At 42.7% G+C, this 16,233-nt stretch overlaps 1 protein-coding gene across 1 annotated transcript in view; it reads right to left on the minus strand.

Annotated features, from left to right (window-relative positions):
- kif26ba (kinesin family member 26Ba) overlaps positions 1-16,233 on the minus strand; it is a 234,885-nt gene that overhangs the window by 34,472 nt on the left and 184,180 nt on the right. The window contains exons 8-11 of the mRNA XM_088334902.1: positions 14,464-14,609; positions 8,310-8,426; positions 6,679-6,865; positions 5,129-5,315 (exon numbers count right to left, since the gene is read on the minus strand). Of these exons, the coding sequence (XP_088191028.1) occupies positions 5,129-5,315; positions 6,679-6,865; positions 8,310-8,426; positions 14,464-14,609 (637 nt within the window). The remainder of the gene's footprint in view (positions 1-5,128; positions 5,316-6,678; positions 6,866-8,309; positions 8,427-14,463; positions 14,610-16,233) is intronic.

Raw genomic sequence — 16,233 nt, forward strand, 5'->3', positions numbered from 1 at the left:
AGGGTCCTCAGGGCCGAGTGAGAGAAATGGGATTGGGCCTATGTCTCTAGGCTGGGAACGCCTCAGAATCCCGCTAGATTAGTTGGATGAAGTGGTTCAGGATAGGGAGTTATGGGCTTCCCTGCTGAGGCTGCTGCCCCTTCGACCCGACCTCGGATAAGCGTGAAAAAATGGATGGAAGGAATTGTCTTTATCGTCCGAGATAACAAGGTAGGGACATTATTTGCAACATAATTAGACAAGGCACGCCAGGAGAAACACGTAATAAACACTTAAAAGACAAAAATGGGAGAAAAAAAGTCAGGATGAATAGTAATACAAATATTTATAAGCTAGTGCCTGGAGAGTGACCTAAATTGCACTAATAAGGCAATAGAAAAAAAGTACATTGTAACAATAGATGGCATATTTGAGTTTTTACCATAATCAGCAATATTAAAATAGTAAACTACCTGCTATATTCCAGTTAATGTCTAATAAATCCAGAGTGTATGACTTGTTTTCCTACTTTATATTACAGAAAATAGAGGAAACTTTATGACAATATTCAAATTTCTGAGATAGTCATGTACACTCTTTCTGTCTGCCTTTGGCTTGAATCGCCTGGGCACCACTTTCTGTAGTGATAGGATAAATATTTTACTAAGTTTTTTAATACACATATAATTGGCCAAGTAGCAACGCTACCTAAATGTCTAGTGAGAGTAGTTATTCCATGTACAGCTTGTGGCTTTCTGACGGTTATGGCCAAAGATTCACCAAACAGAATCCGAATTGCCATCAAGTAATCCCATGCTATAATAATAATAATAATTTCCTTTGTATTGTCTTCTTTGTAAGAACGAAATGTCAAACCCTGAAATGAAATCCTCCCACTTGAGTCTTGTGGAGTCCATATCCCCTCTTGATCCCACATAATCTGGAGCCACCAAAGTAAAACTCTGGCTTCAGTGAGCTAGTTTTAATATGTAAATATAAGCACTGGTGATTTAATTAACCCAGCACAGCGCACGCAGCCACATAGCCGCCAGAAAAAAAGCAGGAAGGAAGGTAGAACAAGGACCCCGTACAGACAAAGAAGGATTTGCATAGTTTACACCGCTAACGCCTACTGAAAAATGTTTGCCTTTTTGCTCTTTTATAATTTGTCCTCCCCCTTTAGTTGGTCTTTTTAGCTCCTTCTAGCTCTCATCACTAATCCACAGAGATGAATATGCAACAGCAGGTGTTGTTTTTGACAGTGACTCCCGTAAACCTTGGGCAAAGAAACGACGACATTGTTCGGATTATAAATCGCAGGTTTTTTTTTCATTGTTTGGCCTGGGTTGCGGTTTATACTCTAGTGAGGCTTATGTGTGAAATTATTAACACATTATTACCGGCTGTATCATTTCATATGTTATTTTCAGACCCAAGCACAAGAATTTGCACATCGCCAGTCCTGTGCCAAAAAATGTCCTTCGTGTAAAATGCCCTCCTTTAGCATACGTCACTCGTGCAAACGACACTAAGATAACTAGTATCTCGTTTTGGGAAAAGTAATGGACCAGTAAAGCACAGACCTTTTGCGCCTTGTATAGAAATCACTTTTGAGGAATTTGATGATGCTTATTTTCGAAAAAGGAGTTCACCCTTTCTTATCATGTCATGGTCGCCTTGGCGACCGGTCTGCCCCGCCCCCTGGACCCAGCTGAAGCAGTTCAACTAATCGAGTGTCTGCTATTTAAGGCTGGATTTTGGGCTTTGCGGGTGCGGGCTCATTACATATACACACTCCCGGTCTGTTATGCCTTGTCCTGTTTTAGTTTAAAACATTGTCCGTTCTGTTATGCCTTGTCCTGTTTAGTTGAGTTGGAAGAATCAACTGTTTGTCTCGTCATGTCCCAGAGTTTTGGACAACTTTTATTTAGTTAAATAAAACTTTTGGATCGTTACGCAATTGAGTTCTCCCTTCCTGCCTCCTGCCTCCGTTCTGGTCCGGTCACCCCTCCTTCCCCCCACCTCGCCTCGTGACAGAATGAGCCCGCCAACATTTGAACTCAGCGAACGATCCCTGCGCGATTTGGGGAGAGCTGGAGGACGCCGTTTGGCAAGCAGAGGTAACCTTCCCTGCCCGTTCGAACCACGGCCCCGCCCGTCGTGGCCATCGCTGTGCCTCGAATGGGGTCCCGGGAAGAATTGACGCCTGCCTGTTCGACTCTCATGCCTGCCTGCCCGACTCCCGTGCCGATTGCCTGCTATTCCGTCTCCCCTGCGTGCCAGTCCGACTCCGCGGCCTGCCAGTCCGACTCCGACTCCGCGGCCTGCCAGTCCGACTCCGACTCCGCGGCCTGCCAGTCCGACTCCGACTCCGCGGCCTGTCAGTCCGACTCCGCGGCCTGTCAGTCCGACTCCGACTCCGCGGCCTGTCAGTCCGACTCCGCGGCCTGTCAGTCCGACTCCGACTCCGCGGCCTGCCAGTCCGACTCCGACTCCGCGGCCTGCCAGTCCGACTCCGACTCCGCGGCCTGCCAGTCCGACTCCGCGGCCTGCCAGTCCGACTCCGACTCCGCGGCCTGCCAGTCCGACTCCGACTCCGCGGCCTGCCAGTCCGACTCCGACTCCGCGGCCTGCCAGTCGGACTCCGACTCCGCCGCCTGCCAGTCCGACTCCGACTCTGCCGCCTGCCAGTCCGACTCCGACTCTGCCGCCTGCCAGTCCGACTCCGACTCTGCCGCCTGCCAGTCCGACTCCGACTCTGCCGCCTGCCAGTCCGACTCCGACTCTGCGGCCTGGCAGTCCGACTCCGACTCTGCGGCCTGCCAGTCCGACTCCGACTCCGCGGTCTGCCTGCCTGTTCGACTCTCCGGCCTGCCTGCCTGTTCGACTCTACGGCCTGCCTGCCTGCTCGACTCTCCGGCCTGCCTGCCTGCTCGACTCTCCGGCCTGCCTGCCTGTTCGACTCTCCGGCCTGCCTGCCTGTTCGACTCTCCGGCCTGCCTGCCTGTTCGACTCTCCGGCCTGCCTGCCTGTTCGACTCTCCGGCCTGCCTGCCTGTTCGACTCTCCGGCCTGCCTGCCTGTTCGACTCTCCGGCCTGCCTGCCTGTTCGACTCTCCGGCCTGCCTGCCTGTTCGACTCTCCGGCCTGCCTGCCTGTTCGACTCTCCGGCCTGCCTGCCTGTTCGACTCTCCGGCCTGCCTGCCTGTTTGACTCTCCGGCCTGCCTGCCTGTTCGACTCTCCGGCCTGCCTGCCTGTTCGACTCTCCGGCCTGCCTGCCTGTTCGACTCTCCGGCCTGCCTGCCTGTTCGACTCTCCGGCCTGCCTGCCTGTTCGACTCCCTTGTTTGTCTGTCTGTTTTCGCCTGTCCAGTTTGCCCGCCGGACCCCCCCTGCCGAGCGCCGATTCCGATCCGCCCGACGCAGATGGCGCCTGCCTCTCCCCGTTCCTGCGTGTTCGGAGGAGGGAGCGGGGTTGCCCCAATCGTGAGCGTCGAACCATTCCGGGGCGCGAGGTAGTAATTTTTTTTTTTCTTTTTTTTTTTCTTTTTGGGACCTCGGGAGCCGTCCCTTAAAGGGGGGGCTCTGTCATGGTCGCCTTGGCGACCGGTCTGCCCCGCCCCCTGGACCCAGCTGAAGCAGTTCAACTAATCGAGTGTCTGCTATTTAAGGCTGGATTTTGGGCTTTGCGGGTGCGGGCTCATTACATATACACACTCCCGGTCTGTTATGCCTTGTCCTGTTTTAGTTTAAAACATTGTCCGTTCTGTTATGCCTTGTCCTGTTTAGTTGAGTTGGAAGAATCAACTGTTTGTTTCGTCATGTCCCAGAGTTTTGGACAACTTTTATTTTGTTAAATAAAACTTTTGGATCGTTACGCAATTGAGTTCTCCCTTCCTGCCTCCTGCCTCCGTTCTGGTCCGGTCACCCCTCCTTCCCCCCACCTCGCCTCGTGACATATCAATTGATGGACCCATAAACGGGTTACTTTTTTTGGGATTAACCAGCGATTAAAAAAAAAGAACATTTAGAGTGTACTAAAAAAAATGTATTCCACTAAGAGATGAGTTTTGCTAATTTTAAGTATTACTTTTGTGATTTTCTTTTCTAGAATAACAAGTTAAAGAGGTAGAAATATGAAAAATATGAAAAAATAGATTATAAACAGAAAATTTGGAAAAACAGGATAAAAACATAGATTGTTGAAAAAAACGATTAAAAAAATATAGTAAATTCAAAATCTACAGCAAAATTATTGCCAAAATAACCGTTGACTATTTTTTTGCACAATGTTGACTATTTTTGCACTTAACGCATATTGCATTAATACGATCCCCAAACTGTATGTAACATCCTACATGCCCACATTTCTTATGTAAATATTGTGTAAATTATAACCTTGTCTTCTTTGTTCCTTTATATTGTGTAAATTATAACCTTGTCTTCTTTGTTCCTTTATCTTCTTTGCTTTCTTTTATCCTCACTGTCAAATGTGAACCTGGCGTGGCACGCGCAATTTCGTTGTCACAATATGTTCAACCCATTTTGTAACAATGACAATAAAGGTATATTCTATTCTATTCTATTCTATTCTATTCTATTCTATTCTATTCTATTCTATTCTATTCTATTCTATTCTATTCTATTATTCCTTCCTGAACTAATGTGACCACAAATGATGGGAAAATCTAAACTGTGAATTTAGGCATCTTAATAATATAAGCAATGAAAAACAAACATGAAACTCAATACCCCGAATTGAATATTAATTTTTGACGAAATTGAGATCTCTCTGAGGAAAAACGTGTGCCAAAACCCCCAAAAAGTTGACAAATACTGATCTAGTGATAACACAGCAGATTTAGGCTTATTATGATTGTTCTTGTTATGTTACTACTGTTATTGGTTGATGGGCAAGAATAGTATCAGACCTCTTTTCTCCAACTCACCGTACCCGTTGCCCGTCTAAGCTCCATGGGGAGCAGAGCTTTCAGCGGTTCTGCAACCACCTCCCCCTCCCCCCTTCTGGAAATCATTACCACATGATGTATGAAATTCCACTTCCTGTCCATCTTCAAATTTGGACTCAAAACCCATCTCTTCCGACTTGGTTACCCATAATAAACGCTATACTACGCACTGAAGCTTACTTGTAAGGGATGTGTTTACTCCCGTTGACCAGGGCCAGGATCACATTGCCGAGAGCTGACAAAGATAGGCACTGAGGCGAGCTGGGCGACAAATTTTCTCTGCCTTTCCCGCTTATCCCTCCGTCAAGGACGCCAACATGGCAGCTGCCCAGGTCCAGCAGATGGAGGCGACTTCGGCCTCCCGACACTTGCGAGGTGGGGAAAGAAATTTGAAAACAATCATTTAAGGCAATGATGTGAAGTTTAACACCAGAACCAGGTTAAACACGATATATATACTGTAGTACTATGCTTGGCATTGGATCAGGAGGTAGAGCGCTCGCTTTGGGATCAAGAGGTCGCATGTTCGATTCCCAGCTCCTCTGTGTTATGTGTGGAAGTGTCCTTGGGCAAGACACTGAATCCCTAATACCCCCGATAGCAGGTAAGTGCCTTGCATGGCGGACGCTGCTATCGGTTAGTTAGCGTGTAAAAGGTAAAAGTGTGAAGCACATTGCAAAGCGCTTTAGGAGGTTTTGATTGACTTGAAAAGCGTTCTATAAATGCAGAGCATTTACATTTATCATTAAGACTACTTTAGTAGCCTACCCTACATATTATAATCCTAGATGACAAAGGATCTTTTCTAAGCATAAAACATTTTTTTACAAACAATAGGGGGGGATTCTGGTTGGCAATGAATGTCCTAACTGGTTTAATGAATGCAGTCTTACACCTGAAGCAACTCACCACGCTCTACACGCTTTACAAACCTCAACTGTTTTATCATTCAGACTACTTTACTAGCCTACCCTAAATATTATAACATGGATGACAAGGGACCTTTTCTTACACATTCTTTTCTAAACAATTGACAAAAAGCGATTTCAATGTTTGGCACTGAATGCGTCATCTGGGATTATTTTAATAGTTTGATAGTTAATGCAATTTTATACCTGAACTAACTCACCACGCTGTACAAACTCAAGCAGGAGCAATGCAAAAACAAATGTTTTGCCCTGACTAACTAAGCTACATAAGAACCCTCAATAGCTACCCCTGCAGCCTGTATCTCACCAATGCCAGATCCATTATCCATGAAACAGATGACAGGGAGCTAGAACTTGTGGTAAACCGCTACATTCGAGGCCTGGCTACACTTGAGGATATCCGATGCGAGCAGGCAGCTGACCAATCACTATCTACATTGCTTTCTTACAGGAAAGGTGAGGTTTGTGTAATGACAAAAAAGGCCATTCATTAAACTGCAATTATTTGTTCTTTGTTTGGATTTGTAGATCTATCGTTGTTCTGTTACAGTCGTATACTCTCAGTCCGTCACCACGTCATCTCCCAGTAAGTCTGGCCCTGGGGCTTTTACAAAGGTACGACATTACTGCGTGGCTCTTCACTTTTTGTGGGTGGTTCTAGTCATTATTAACCCAATAATTGAGACATCCCAGTATTCAGAAATTGATGTTAGGCCGAATGAAATCAACGGGCCAGGTCCGTCCCATGGGCTGTATGATTGACATGCCTGGCTAAAGGTCTATAGACATTTCAGAACTTACTTCCTCCCTTGCCGGTCTTCTCCATGCGGTATTGGTATATGTGCAAGGTAAACAGCATGTGGGAGTTCCTGTGGTCTTCTTCGGTGGTATCGGCACGTTGGGTGCTGTGACGAGCCGCAATTGCGGCGTCCAGGAACCAGGCGGCCTTCTCTGGTGTTGGTGCACGCAGTTCAGACTGGTTTTGGAGCTGCAGTGGCATTAGCATGAGCTTAAAGGAGGACAGCTTTCAGTCCTTTTCTTTTCCACAGCCCCCCTCCCTTTTTCATGTTTTCATAATGAGAATTTTGAAGCATTGACCGCAATCCATCATGTTTCCTTTTGTCACACTCTGTTTTTCTGTGCATTGCTACCTATTATTATTATTATCATCATTATTTTTAATTGTGATGAAACATTAAAACTCAACAATGCTTACAGGTGGGTCTATTTTAGGAAATACGACGAAATTACTTATTTTATAACTATATATTTTTTAAAATAAGAGCTCAAACTAAAACATAAAGGAAAAAATGAAAGAAGAAGAGATATCTGAAAGACAAGTTGCACGACACAATGCAGCTGTCAAATAATACACACTGTCCTTAAACCTTTCATATGAAGGCAGGGAGCTCAATCTGTCATCCTGGGGGCTGCAATTGGCCCCCGGGCCGCGATCTTGAGATCCCTGTCTTAGATGTAAGGGAAAAATGCTTTTAATTTGCCAGAACAAAAAGTGCGTGTAACATTTTAATGCCGATGCATGGCAGACACCACCTAATAAGCGCTAATATGATGGCATATTGAATCATCACCTGATTTTACGAGGTGCTTTTTGTGTCTGTGTTAGTGTGTGTGCACGCTTGCTTTATGATGCCGTATCAATCCTGATGAGATTATGTCAGATTAGTGGGGGATTAATTAAATGTGCCTGTATCACATTCCCTAATCCAATAACGATATCATATCGGACCCACAATTTAATCTGAATTCAGTTTTCCTACAGAGGTGGTCAGCATCCTACGGCTAAGGAGTCGCATACAGCTCTTTAACGCTGCCGAGTGGCTCCCTGACACTTTTCTAAAAATTGAAAAAGATGGTGGATGCTAATATATTTTTGTTATAATATAGTTTCTGTAGAAGGACTTACAACACCTGTAAACTTTTCCCTTGCTGTAAAAATGCGCAGAATGAATAATACATTTAGACAAGGGGTAACTATGAGATGAGAGAGAGAAGATCAGCTTGTATGAGTGCTGCTCTCCCCGGCTTGTCTTGCATTCATTACAAGGCTTATTTAAGGCTTGTAATTTTTTGCAACTGCAGACAAATTTATATTTTTCTTTTTTGTATCCAATATGGCTCTTTCAACATTTTGGGATGCCAACCCTGCACTTACAGAAATAATGAAGATACCCCCTAAATAAAGATTATTATATAGTTTATATAGTTTATAGTAGTTGTCTTTGATTTTTACAAGCAGTTCTAAAAATATACACGAAAGGCTAAAAAAATAAAATTTTGATTGCGTAAATGAGTATATATAATTCATTTTAAAGGCTTCATTGTTTACATGGGCCTTGCAATCAACTGATTGAGATGCTATCTGTCACACATTGATGCACTGGATAGATTTTATTGTTTGGAGTTTCTACCTGCATGCCACAAATGGGATCCTCACACAAGTAGACGCCGGGCGACTGTCCATCCTGCAAGCTGCCAGTCGCCACCTCAGAAAGTAAGTCTTTCAAGTTCTCCTCTTTGCCCCAAACCTGTAACAAACACACCCACAGGGAAAAATGAAAGAACAGTCGTGCATTGGATTTACCATACCATACAATAATGCTTAATTTTAAATTGTATATTTACTGTACGCACACAGACCATAATCATGTCACATAAGGTGTTGTGTAGGCTTATGTTTCAAACTAAGGTAAAATGTGCTTTTCATCTGCAGTCAGCCCTGCCAGAACTGCAAAAAAAAAAAAATTACCCACTGGCGGAAAATTAGTTTAATACAATTTAGTGCATTTTTTTTCTAATTTTAAAGTATTTCTTTCTTTTTTTTAGTAAAGTGAGAACATCATACTTAAAACAGGCAAAATTGACTGATCCAATAGCTCACTCATTTTCTTACTTTTGCTTATTTCTTATCAAATTCTAGTAGAATGTATTTTAAAAAATAACTAGTGTTGATTTAACACCTAAAGAGTACATTTTGAAACAGCCCCAGTGAACGAATGTTCCTTTCTACACAGTATAAAATTTACACTAAAGTTAGAGCTTTTCGGAGTTTTAATCTTACTCTGATAAAATTAATTTTTTTACATTAAACTGCAATAAGGAGTGTTAGTCAAGTTTAAACTCGGTGAAAAGTCCCACCCAAGACTTCAGAATTAAGAGAGCAGGGTAAAACTTTTTACAGTCAAATATGTTCTTCTCTTCGAAGAGTCAATTGTTTGTTTTGCTGCTGCTGGACCTTAGTGCTGCTTTTGACACAGTGGACCATAATATCCTACTAGAACGGCTGGAAAAATGGATTGGTCTCTCAGGAACCGTCCAGGCACAAAAAATGCGTGTATTCAAGGAATTTCAACTCCTTGCCCTGAAGAATTCTCGTGCCGGCGTGATGAAGGGGCCTATCGTGGAAGAAGAGCCGGAGCTAGCGAAGCGGCTAGCGGCGTTATAAGTCTCCGGTACCATCCGTAATCATGGTAAATGCGAACTCACGACCAAATAAGATCATCGAGTGCTGGTGGAAAACATCGAAGCGCACAGGGAGCGCAGTTGCGGAAACGTGGCTCACGTTTAGCATTCCGGACGCTAACGTGTAGCCACCCGGAGCTACCCGGAGCAATCCGGCTTCAACGCCGCTAAACAGAGACACGAAAGCCGGGGGGAATCGGAGAGGAGGCGGACTTGCTAACACGAGGTGGTGTATCCCTTGATTTTCACAAAGAAAAGTTTTCCATCTGCCGCAGGGATGTCGAACTTTTGGACTGGCGTGACGTCATCCACTCCGCTACAAGCACCCCTAGGGCATCATGTTCACCTGTTAATAAACAACGGGGTAGACTGCTGGAAGTGTGAATTTCCCTACGGGGATGAATAAACTATCTATCTATCTATCTATCTATCTATCTATCTATCTATCTCATGGTTCAGATCCTACTTCTCAGATAGGATGCACTGTGTTAGATATGGCAAAATAACATCTGAGCGTGTTAGTGTTACCTGTGGTGTTCCGCAGGGTTCAGTGCTTGGCCCCCTTCTTTTCAGCATCTACATGCTTCCATTAGGTGATATTATTCGCAAGTATAATATCAATTTCCACTGCTACGCAGATGACACTCAACTACATCTTCCGTTGGAGGAATCTGCCACACTAAATTGTGGAAATTTGGAGGCCTGCCTTACTGAGATAAAAGAGTGGATGTCACTCAATTTTTTGCGTCTTAACTCTAAAAAAACCGAAATGTTAGTTATTGGTCGTTATATGCCGTGACTTATTCTCAAAAACTGCTGTGAACATTGACAAATGTCACATCACACAGTTTGTGTGACTCGGTTAAAAATTTAGGTGTCATATTTGACCCCGTTCTGTCCTTTCAAACACATGTGAGGAAAATTACTAGAACCGCTTTCTTCCATCTTCGCAACATTGCTAAAATTCGTCCTATACTGTCTCAGTCGGATGCAGAGATTATAATTCACGCGTTTGTTACCTCCCGTCTCGATTACTGTGATGCACTACTCTCCGGTCTCCCGAAGTCCAGAATTAAGAGTCTTCAGCTGGTACAAAATGCTGCAGCGAGGCTTTTAACTAAGACCAAAAAGTCCGATCACATCACGCCGATTTTGGCTAACCTGCATGGGCTCCCTGTTAGCCTCAGATGTGATTTCAAGGTTCTCTTAGTATTATACAAAATAATACATGAACTTGCTCCCTCATATCTTTCAGATCTGATAATAATAATAATAATAATAATTTCCTTTGTTTTGTCATTCTTTGTAACAATGTACACAGAACGAAATGTCGATACACCTGACCCGTTGTAGCGGGTCGATGCAGCCGCAGCCAGAGGGCGCCGCCATTATACCAATTAGGTATGTCTCGGTCGAGGCGCGAACCAGCGACCTCCCAGTCTCAAAGCGGGCACACTACCATCTAGGCTACTGAGCTGGTTTCCCCCTATGTTCCGGTCCGAAGCCTTCGTTCTGAGAGCGCCGGTCTTCTGGTGATCCCAAGAGCCCAGAAGTGTTCCGCTGGTTCGAGAGCGTTCTCCATCCGGGCACCGGTGCTGTGGAATGCTCTTTCCCCTGAGATCCGTTTTGCAACCTCAGTGGAAATGTTTAAATCTAAGCTCAAAACACACTTCTACTCTATAGCATATGAATTACCTATACTTTTCTTGGACAATATCTCTGTACAGGGAGTGCAGAATTATTAGGCAAATGAGTATTTTGACCACATCATCCTCTTTATGCATGTTGTCTTACTCCAAGCTGTATAGGCTCGAAAGCCTACTACCAATTAAGCATATCAGGTGATGTGCATCTCTGTAATGAGAAGGGGTGTGGTCTAATGACATCAACACCCTATATCAGGTGTGCATAATTATTAGGCAACTTCCTTTCCTTTGGCAAAATGGGTCAGAAGAGGGACTTGACAGGCTCTGAAAAGTCAAAAATAGTGAGATATCTTGCAGAGGGATGCAGCACTCTTAAAATCGCCAAGCTTCTGAAGCGTGATCATCGAACAATCAAGCGTTACATTCAAAATAGTCAACAGGGTCGCAAGAAGCGTGTAGAAAAACCAAGGCGCAAAATAACTGCCCGTGAACTGAGAAAAGTCAAGCGTACAACTGCCAAGATGCCACTTGCCACCAGTTTTGCCATATTTCAGAGCTGCAACATCACTGGAGTGCCCAAAAGCACAAGGTGTGCAATACTCAGAGACATGGCCAAGGTAAGAAAGGCTGAAAAACGACCACCACTGAACAAGACACACAAGCTGAAACGTCAAGACTGGGCCAAGAAAAATCTCAAGACTGATTTTTCTAAGGTTTTATGGACTGATGAAATGAGAGTGAGTCTTGATGGGCCAGATGGATGGGCCCGTGGCTGGATCGGTAAAGGGCAGAGAGCTCCAGTCCGCCTCAGACGCCAGCAAGGTGGAGGTGGGGTACTGGTGTGGGCTGGTATCATCAAAGATGAGCTTGTGGGGCATTTTCGGGTTGAGGATGGACTCAAGCTCAACTCCCAGTCCTACTGCCAGTTTCTGGAAGACACCTTCTTCAAGCAGTGGTACAGGAAGAAGTCCGCATCCTTCAAGAAAAACATGATTTTCATGCAGGACAACGCTCCATCACACGCATCCAAGTACTCCACAGCGTGGCTGGCAAGAAAGGGTCTAAAAGAAGAAAAACTAATGACATGGCCTCCTTGCTCACCTGATCAGAACCCCATAGAGAACCTGTGGTCCCTCATCAAATGTGAGATTTACAAGGAGGGAAAACGGTACACCTCTCTGAACAGTGTCTGGGAGGCTGTGGTTGCTGCTGCACGCAATGTTGATCGTGAACAGATCAAAGCACTGACAGAATCCATGGATGGCAGGCTTTTGAGTGTCCTTGCAAAGAAAGGTGGCTATATTGGTCACTGATTTGTTTTTGTTTTGTTTTTGAATGTCAGAAATGTATATTTGTGAATGTTGAGCTGTTATATTGGTTTCCCTGATGAAAATAAATAATTGAAATGGGTATACATTTGTTTTTTGTTAAGTTGCCTAATAATTATGCACAGTAATAGTCACCTGCACACACAGATATCCTCCTAAAATAGCTAAAACTAAAAAAGCCCCACTCCAACTTCCAAAATATTCAGCTTTGATATTAATGAGACTTTTGGGTTCATTAAGAACATGGTTGTTGTTCAATAATAAAATTAATCCTCAAAAATACAACTTGCCTAATAATTCTGCACTCCCTGTATTATTTCATGATTGCAACATCCTATGCTGTCTGGTAATCCTGAAAGGGGGATGCCACATGTGCGGTCCCTTCTCAAGGCTTCTTCATTTTCCTCATGTTGAGGTTATTGAGTTTTTCCTTGCCCTCATGTAGGTTCCAGATCAGGGGATGGTGTAATAATAGTCTGAAAAAATAGTCTGCGTAATAACCTGTGAATGAAGCCCTTTGAGACTCTTTGTGATTAAGGGCTATACAAATAAAAATGACTTGACTTGACTTGTACACTTTAAAGAGTTGATTATTTTCTACACTGGAGTTGTATTTTGCCCCAATTGTTTTTGCATTAACTCTAAAATTAATATGTTGGAATGATATAAATTCAACTTATGTCTACGTGTTTTTTTTTGTTTGTTTGTTTTTTTTACACACTATGGAGGTTGTTTTGTTCCCTTTTACTCCGTCCATTGTTGGAAGAACACTCGAGGGGTTAAAACACTTTAACAATGCTGTGTACCATCCGCTATGTGATATAATTTAGCCTATTATGTTATATTTTCCATATTTCATAAGAGTGCCGAGCGCGTTAAGCATTAAAAAGAAAATTTTAGGACCAAACACCTTGCATAACTTTCTCTTTTTTTATTATTATTATGTCACAGTTGATTTCTTAGAGGTGTACAGAAAAGGAGCTCCGATTGTTGGCCAAAAGACCGAATACATTTATCTGCCAGCTGCTTTATAAATTTGTTTCTTGGGGAGAAAAAGTCACGTAACTCAAGATGTGGTCCAGTAAAATTAGAAAAGTGACATATACTGCATATACCTGGACTATAAGTCGCATTTTTTGCATAGTCTGGCAGACGACTTATCTGTAAAGTTATTACACATCTTTACCAGCTATATAACTTCACACGTTATTTGCACACTAAACCGCAAGCAGGCTTTCTAGGCCTGTGTTAATAATTTCAACCTTGCCATGTTGTTTCCCTTTTCTCACCAATTGGGACAAGATCATTCAGAAGATACAGAGTCAATTCGCCAAAGTAAATATTTTACAACTTGCTCAAAATGTATTTCTTTACAGGGAACAAATATTCTGTGCTTTACTGTCACATTACATTTCCCCAACTAATGAGATACAAAATTGTTTTAGTGAAGTTTGCGCTGGCGACATTTGCGCTAGTGACGTATGCACGCTACATTTCAAGCAGGCGCAACACTGGTTATAAAAACAAGTGAATAAAAATGGCACCGAAAAGAAAATCATATTCTGCAGATTACAAGCTGCAAGTCGTGAAATGTGCAGCCGAAAATAAGAAAGAAAGTTTGTAACGCTTGTAAGCTTTTGGCGAGAAGCGGAACGGACATCTGACGTAAGTGACATAGAGGCGGATAGAGGAAGCGGCGCATCATCTACTGTGACACAGAGGATTAAATTGTATTCGGATTTTGTGATTTGGAGTGACACTGATAGTTTAGTAAGCATGTTCTTTATGCTAGAGTTTACTGAATATGTTATGTCATTGCTGATAGTAACAGGTATGCCAATCATGTAACGTTACATTCGTATGACGTACAAACGAGTTGAGCTAGTTCGTCTCTATTTTTTAAATTGCATTTCAAGATGAGATGAATGTATTTGGTAGTGGATTCTATCAAATACATATCCCCCTAAAATGCAACTTATACTCCAGGTGCAATTTATATGTGTTTTTTCCTTCTTAATTCTGCATTTTTTTGGCTGGTGCAATTTATACTCCAGTGAGACATATAGTCTGGGAAATACAGTACATCCAAGCTAAGAGACTGCAGTGTGTCAGGCCCGAGCAACACTTACCTCCACTGCAGAGACACGAACCGAGAAGCGTGCCCCTGTTTTTTCCCTCTTCTCATTAATGAGCTTAAAGAGCCACGAGATGGCACAGGGGATGATTCCAAGTGTCTGCAGGGAATCGTGGCAGCCAATCATTGTGTAAGATTTGCCTAGATCAGACAGACAGTCAGTGAAATTTTGTAAATTTTACCCCTTGGGCACAATAACACTCTTCAAATGTTACAGTCAGATCAAAATCTACCTCCAAAAAATGTGACACCCCAACATGAACAATGTGAAATGTGTTATTTGTTCAGTTGACACCATGAAAGATAAAGTCCTAGCCAGAAGCACTGAATATACAATCACAACAGCGAGGCTTTTAATTAAGACAGGAAAGTTTGATCACATTACCCCGATTTTAGATAACCTGCATTGGCTCCCTGTTAGCTTAAGATGTGATTTTAAGGTTCTGTTGGTAGTATACAAAATCATGCATGGACTTGCTCCCTCATATCTTTCAGATTTAATTTCCCCCTATGTTACGGTCCGGAGCCTTCGCTCTGAAAATGCTGGTCTACTACCTCAGTGGAAATGTTTAAGTCTAAGCTTAAAACATACTTCTATTCTATAGCATATGAATAACCTATATTTTATGTTGACAATATCTGTGTATTGTTTGTGATTGCAACATCCATTGCAGCCTGGTCATCCTTCTCAAGGTTTCCTCATTCTCCTCATGGTGAGGTTTTTGAGTTTTTCCTTGCCCTCTAGGTTTTAGATCAGGGGATAGTGTAATAATAGTCTGTGGTTTGCAATAATCTGTGGTCTGTGCAGCCCTTTGAGACTCTTTGTGATTAAGGGCTATACTGTACAAATAAACATGACTTGACTTAACATTGTTGGAGGTATCACAATCCCAAAAAATAAAAATAAAAAGCCCCAAAGTGAAAATTCTTCTTGAAATGCATCCTTTAACAAAAAGCCGTTATTCTCAGTTTTCTTGTATTTTCATATATGCCTATATAGCTATAAAACTCAATTTTTTGTGGGCCTTGAAAAATGAGTCAAAATGGCAAAAATTGGCGGCCACCCGCACTTCTTATTTAAAAGAAATGTATGGCATTGGATGACTTAAAGAAGATGATTGCAGATGTGAGAATGTTCATTTCAATTTATGAACATTTTTTAGTCATTTATATTGATACAAAGTTGTCAGACCTTGCAGGCTGTAACCTTCAAAAACATAAGTACTACACTTGCAGTTGTCTGTTCAAAAAAAAAGTGTGAAATCCTTGTGCAACATCCCCATTTGAATATTTATTAACGTCTGTAGTTTGACAGATTCATCCCATTCTGTCTGGGCTAAAACAGGGCCTCGACTGCTGCTATGGTGACCACCCTGAAAATCCAAGGCTTCAAGGATAACTTCTTTACCTTTTTATGAAATCATATATTGCTAAATTTTGTGTGGATTTGATTAAATACTGCAAGAAATTGAGATTTATTCAACCATAACTTATCCACTTCGATGTAATTATGATGGATTTTAAGTGTAAATAAACTAAATGGGTTCTCATCAACAAACAAATGCACTGGATTTTGGAGAAAGATAGAACATTTGGGAGAACGTTTTTCAAAAATGGGTTTGTAAATCAAATATTGAACAGTTTGGTTTTGTTGTTTCTAACTACGCAAAGCATGCTTTTGTTCGATGATATACACCCCTGTGTTTTCATGCTAGGATTTATTGATAACAAAACTTTGTATTGAGGAAATTCCATTAAAATTACT

This window comes from Urocampus carinirostris, chromosome 4, assembly GCF_059441175.1.
Source record: "Urocampus carinirostris isolate Australia breed hairy pipefish chromosome 4, RoL_Ucar_1.0, whole genome shotgun sequence".
In the NCBI taxonomy this organism is placed as follows: domain Eukaryota; kingdom Metazoa; phylum Chordata; class Actinopteri; order Syngnathiformes; family Syngnathidae; genus Urocampus; species Urocampus carinirostris.